The sequence below is a fragment of the Sphaeramia orbicularis genome, chromosome 17, assembly GCF_902148855.1.
Source record: "Sphaeramia orbicularis chromosome 17, fSphaOr1.1, whole genome shotgun sequence".
Classification (NCBI taxonomy): domain Eukaryota; kingdom Metazoa; phylum Chordata; class Actinopteri; order Kurtiformes; family Apogonidae; genus Sphaeramia; species Sphaeramia orbicularis.
Window position 1 is genome coordinate 16127261 of NC_043973.1, and position 6467 is coordinate 16133727.

Genomic DNA, 6467 nt, shown 5'->3' on the forward strand with positions numbered 1-6467 from the left:
TAGCTTGAATTAAGAAAAAATGTTGAATTAAGCCAAAAAAATTTTAATTTAGCAAAAAACCTTGAATTAAGCAAAAAAAAAAAAAAAAATTAGCTTGAATTAAGAAAGAAATCTTGAATTAATAAAAAAAAAAAAAATCTTCAATTAAGCAAAGAAAATCTTGAATTAAGTAAAAAAATAAAATAAAATCTTGAATTAAACCCAAAAAAAAAATTAGCTTGAATTAAGGAAAAAATGTTGAATTAAGCAAAAAAAAAAAAAAAAAAAATCTTCAATTAAGTAAAAACATCTTGAATTAAGCCAAAAAAAATCTTAAATTTAGCAAAAAATCTTGAATTAACAACTTCAAATTTATGTCTTTGTTTTAGTGCAAAAAATAACATTAAATTATGAAAATATTTACATTTACAAACTATCCTGTAACAATAAAATGTGAATAACCTGAACAAATATGAACAACCTGAAATGTCTAAAGAAAATTAAGCACAATTTTAACAGTTTTTCTTCCTGTTCCTCAGTGTTCAGTGTCTTTGTAGATCTGATCCATAATGCACATGGAGAAATGATAAGCTGAGGAATAATATTGTTAAAATTGCACTAAATTTTCTTACATTTTTTAATTTAAATCAGTTTTTCAGGGTTTTGTTTTTTTTTCTGGATAGTTTATAAAAGTAAGTATTTTCATAATTAATGTTTTTTTTTTGTTTTTTGTTTTTTTCACTAAAACAAAGACAAAAATGTGGAGTTGTCATTATTTATAGGTTATTATATTATTATTTTTCTGGTCCGGCCCACTTCAGATCAAATTTAGCTGAATATGGCCCCTGAACTAAAATGAGTTTGACACCCCTGGGTTATTCTGTTATTCTTTCACTGGTTCGGCCCACTTGAGATGACCTTGGGCTTACTGTGGCCCCTGAACTCAAATGAGTCGGACAGCCCTGGTTTGAGGTGTCAGAGGCATTTGGATGACTGACAGGAGCTCGGTGTGCTGAACGTACAGGTCACTACGTCCCCTCTGATGACGTTGGCCATGAGGAGCGGCGTTGCGCTGCGTCCTGGAGACTTCTTCACCTCCAGTGCGTGTTTAGATCCAACCGCCTCCTCCTCTTCCTCCTCACTCCCGAGGATCGCCGTGGGCTGAACGCTGAACGGGTGGAAGTTAACCCTGGCCGTGTCATATTCCCACGCCTGTCTGTTGGCGAAGTCTGTAAACGTGTCCCTCTTAACCGACACCTGTTCCATTCCGTTCCTGTAGCTGGCCGTGCGTATTGACGCGTAACTGGTGTCGTTGCTGTTCAGAGAAGGGGGGGAGTGTTGACCCCCCACCCAGCCGTTGTTGTCGGTCCCACTGCCTTTAAGCCTGGACACTGTGCTCTTCAGCCTGTTGCAGCCCTTCAGGAGCAGGTTCTTCCGACACAAAATGTACACCCACGGGTCTAATATGGGGTTGAAGGATGCGAAGCGGATCGCCATCAGGTCGCTCTTATAGTCAGGTTTAAGTCCAGCAGAAATAGATGTGGGGCCGTAGAGCTGGTTCACAAAGAGTCGCACCTGTTGAGTGGAAGCACAGAAACAGTTAGGAGTCATGGTACCAAACAGCTGTGATATTACTAACCCTTACATGCATGAATTATGAGAACCTTAACTGAGATTTTTTTTTCTTGAGTGATTTTTGCGGTGGCCCAGAGGTGCAACAGCCTAAAAAATTATCCACTATAAGAAAAAAAGAGAACAGCCCAAAAAATTATCCACTATAAGAAAAAAAGAGAACAGCCTAAAAAATTATCCACCATAAGAAAAAAAGAGAACAGCCTAAAACATTATCCACTATAAGAAAAAAAAAAAGACAACAGCCTAAAAAATTATCCACTATAAGAAAAAAAAGAGAACAGCCTAAAAAATTATCCACTATAAGAAAAAAAGAGAACAGCCCAAAAAATTATCCACTATAAGAAAAAAAGAGAACAGCCAAAAAATTATCCACCATAAGAAAAAAAGAGAACAGCCTAAAACATTATCCACTATAAGAAAAAAAAAAAGACAACAGCCTAAAAAATTATCCACTATAAGAAAAAAAAGAGAACAGCCTAAAAAATTATCCACTATAAGAAAAAAAGAGAACAGCCCAAAAAATTATCCACTATAAGAAAAAAAGAGAACAGCCAAAAAATTATCCACCATAAGAAAAAAAGAGAACAGCCTAAAACATTATCCACTATAAGAAAAAAAAAGACAACAGCCTAAAAAATTATCCACTATAAGAAAAAAAAGAGAACAGCCTAAAAAATTATCCACTATAAGAAAAAAAGAGAACAGTCCAAAAAATTATCCACTATAAGAAAAAAAGAAGAACCTAAAAAATATCCACTATAAGAAAAAAAGAGACCAGCCTAAAAAATTATCCATTATAAGAAAAAAGAGAACAGCCTAAAAAATATCCACTATAAGAAAAAAACAGAGACCAGCCTAAAAAAAATTATCCACTATAAGAGAAAAAGAGAACAGTCCAAAAAAAAATTATTCACTATGAAAAAAGAGAACAGCCTAAAAAAGTTATCCACTATAAGAAAAAAAAAGAGAACAGTCCAAAAAAAATATCTACTATAAGAAAAAAAGAGAACAGCCTAAAAAAGTTATCCACTATAAGGAAAAAAAAGAGAACAGACCAAAAAAATTATCCACTATAAGAAAAAAAAGAGAACAGTCCAAAACTATTATCCACTATAAGCAAAAAAGAGAGCAGCCCAAAAAAGTTATCCACTCTAAGAAAAAAAATAGAACAGCCTAAAAAATTATCCACTGTAAGAAAAAAGAAAAAAAGAGCCTAAAAAAATTATCCACTATAAGAGAAAAAGAGAACAGTCCAAAACAATTATCCACTATAAGAAAAAAAGACAACAGCCTAAAAAATTATCCACTATAAGAAAAAAAAAGAGACCAGCCTAAAAAATTATCCACTATAAGAAAAAAAGAGAACAGCCTAAAAAAAAATTTCCACTTTAAGAAAAAAGGAGAACAGTCCAAAAACATTATCCACTGTAAGAAAAAAAAGACAACAGCCTAAAAAATTATCCACTAGCCCAAACAATTATCCACTATAAGAAAAAAAGAGAACAGCCCAAAAAAATATCCACTATATATTGTTAGAATAACTTTATTTTTAGCGCACCGACATCCACTTCCGGTGGGCTACTTTGTTAGCATTAGCCACATTAGCTGAAGGCCTTAAAAATTTTCAGCCTATGCTTTTATTTTTTGTGATGGCCTTAATTTTAAAGCAAGAGACCTTTCGGGTAAACAGTGCCTCCTTAATTGAAAAGGTGGAGGATGTTTTTTTTTTTTCTTATGGTGGATAATTTTTTGGGCTGTTCTCTTTTTTTTCTTATAGTGGATCATTTTTTGGGCTGTTGCACCTCTGGGCCACCATAGATCTTTAGGCATTAAAAAAAACAATGCTGTTAAATTTTTTCTACGAATCAAATTTTCATGGAGTTGCAAGAATGTCAACTCAGCTGGACACCATGCTAATTTTTGAAGCAAAGAAACATGTATTTACTGGTATACTGTGTGAAAACTATGAAATAAAAACATTTTAATGCTGCTAATCTGATGTTTTCTCACATTTTAACATACTCGAATACAGGGCTGTCAAACTCATTTTAGTTCAGGGGCCACATTCAGCTAAATTTGATCTGAAGAGGGCCGAACCAGTAAAATTATAACATAAGAATATATAAATAATGTCAGCTCCAAACTTTTCTCTATGTTTCAGAGTGAAAAAAGTAAATTTACATTATGAAAACGTTTATATCTACAAACTATCCTTTCAAACAATGTGAATAACATGAACAAACTGAAAAAGTAAGTGTAATTTTAACAATATTCTGCCTTAGTTTATCATTTACATGTGTACATTATAATATAAAAAATACATAAAACATTTAATAACAGGCAGAATTTTGTTAAAATTGTATTTACTTCTCTTAAGACATTTCAGGTTGTTCATATTTGTTCAGGTTATTTGCATTTTTTGCGAAATTATACTTTGTTTTAGTGTAAATACATGAAAACATTTACATTTACAAAGCGCAAAATTTGGAGTTGTCATTATTTATATGTTATTATGATTATATTTTACTGGCCCTGCCCAGCTGAGATTGAATTGGTCTGAATGTGGAACCTGAACTAAAAGGATTGTTAATATCTTAGTGTAATTTTTGCATTTCACAAATTCATCCCAGGGGCCGGACTGGACCCTTTGGCGGGTCGGATTTGGTCCCCGGGCCACATGTTTGACACCTGTGTAATACTAGTCGTTACTCACTTAATGCCGATAATATGCAAAAACAAAAACAAAAAAAAAACTTTTGTTGTTAATTACAGTCTAATAATAATAACAAGGAACTGATTTACACTCAAACATGGTAGATCAGGTTCATCGAGAACAACAAAGTTACAGTGATGTTTTCAATTGCAGTGTATGGGATGATGCAAAAGCGTCTAATGTGTTGGCTGATATGGAACTAAAACAACAAAATCCATGAAAATACAAGAGAACAGATGTAGAATGACTGTCCACTGGAATGACCGCTATGCATGAAAGGCCTAATGTACAGGTGCCAAACATGTGGCCCGGGGGCCAAATCCAGCCCGCCAAAGGAGGATGAATTTGTGAAATGCAAAAATTACACTAAGATATTAACAATCCTTTTAGTTCAGGTTCCACGTTCAGACTAATTGAATCTCAAGTGGGTCAGACCAATAAAATTCTATCATAATAATCTATAAATACTCACAACTCCACATTTTTCTGTTTGTAAACATACATTTTTTCATGTATTTACACTAAAAGTATAATTTCACAAAAAAAAAAAAAGTGAATAATCTGAACAAATATGAAGAACCTGAAATGTCTTAAGAAAAATAAGTGCAATTTTAACAATATTCTGCCTAATACTGTATGTTTTGTGCGTTTGTAGAGCCACTGTGATCTGTGAGTTATAATGTACGTGTGTAAATGATAAACTGAAGCATGATACTGTTAAAATTACACTTATTCTTTCACATGGTTTGAAAGGACAGTTTGTAGATGTAAACATTTTCATTGTTTAATTTGACTTTTTTCACTGTAAAACATAGAGAAAAGTTTGGAGTTGACATTATTTACATATTATTATATTATTATTTTACTGGTCTGGCCCACTTCAGATCAAATTCAGCTGAATGTAACCCCTGAACTAAAATGAATTTGACACCCCTGGGCTAATGCATGGATGGAGGTAAAACCAGAGCAGTGTGTGTTGTCCTCACCACTAAAGGGATGGAGCAGATCAGAAAAACGATGGTCATAAAGATCAGAAGCCAGAACATTTGGATCTCCGCAGCAGAGGTGACTGAGGGCAGCCGAGGAAAGCGGCGACGTGAGCTTCCGTGCTCACACAGCTCCGTCCTGACTATCCCCGTCCTTTGGTTCATGCCCACCAGGGTCCGGCACACGGCCAGATTACACAGCACCGTCACGGAAATCAGAAGCAGCATCACCCCACCGTACAGATAGGAGTAACCGGCTCCGATGGTGTCCTTAGCCCTCCAGTCCAAGTAGCACCAAGTCCCGGGGAAGTGTCTGATGTGTTGTCCGAAGCCAAAACTGGGCATGATGCACAGCACTATGTTGAACAGATAGATGACCAGGAGGGCCAAGCGCGCAGTGGTCCGGTCTATGTACCGAGAGTAGAAATACGCACGGTTTATGGCCAGGTAGCGCTCCACGGACATGGCGCACAGAATGGACATCCCAGCGGAGCCGAAGAAGAGCATGGAGAAGGAGAAGAAGTGGCACAGCAGGGTCCCTCCTGGCCAGCGGTTTGCTACATAGGTGGCGATCACCACTGGGCTGGTGAAACAGGTGCCCAACAGGTCTGTGATGGCCATCCCGCAGACTAGAGTGTAGAAAGTGGTCTCCTTCTGCTCTTTTTTGGAGGTGCACAACACAACTATGGCGGTGAGGTTTCCCAAGACTCCCACAGCAAACATAGTGGCTGAAGTAGCCAGAGATTTGGGTTCCAAGCGGAGAGCTGGGAACTCACTGTGGTTGTGGTTCAGAGAAAGAAGCGGCAGCAGCTCAGAGTCATTTGTGTTCAATTCACCACACGCAAGAGTGTCGTTGATCATTATTAGAACCAGAAGGAAAGAAAAAAAAAAAAAAGTGCGTCAATTTGTTTAAAGTCTTGATGTGAAGCGCTACTGAAAATAAATCAATCAGCTGTAGAAAATACAAAAAAATATATTAAATTGGTCCTGGTTTCTTGCAGACTGTTTGGCTCCTGATGCGCCCACATGTAGGTGCGCCCGTTGTGTTTACACTCCTGCAGCTGCTGGTATTTAAGCTGTGTGCTGATGTCAACACAGTGACGTGCGACCGACCCAGGTTTCCCAGGATCACGTTTCTGCATCCAGAAAAAAAA

General features: G+C 36.3%; 1 protein-coding gene across 1 annotated transcript; it reads right to left on the minus strand.

Moving 5' to 3' along the window:
- Positions 1-954: 954 nt before the first annotated feature.
- Positions 955-6174, minus strand: ptger4c (prostaglandin E receptor 4 (subtype EP4) c). Its single transcript, XM_030159866.1, has 2 exons — positions 5314-6174; positions 955-1554 (listed from the first exon to the last, which is right to left on the minus strand). Exons 1-2 carry the CDS (start codon positions 6172-6174, stop codon positions 955-957), a joined length of 1461 nt encoding a protein of 486 aa, XP_030015726.1.
- Between the last annotated feature and the right edge of the window lie 293 nt (positions 6175-6467).

Bases quoted from the DNA above. Each gene is read 5' to 3' on its own strand.
- ptger4c (XM_030159866.1), bottom strand. From the start codon at position 6,174: ATGATCAACGACACTCTTGCGTGTGGTGAATTGAACACAAATGACTCT. The intron at 1,555-5,313 runs GTGAGGACAACA...TCCACTCAACAG, and splicing joins TCTGCTCCATCCCTTTAGTG to GTGCGACTCTTTGTGAACCA.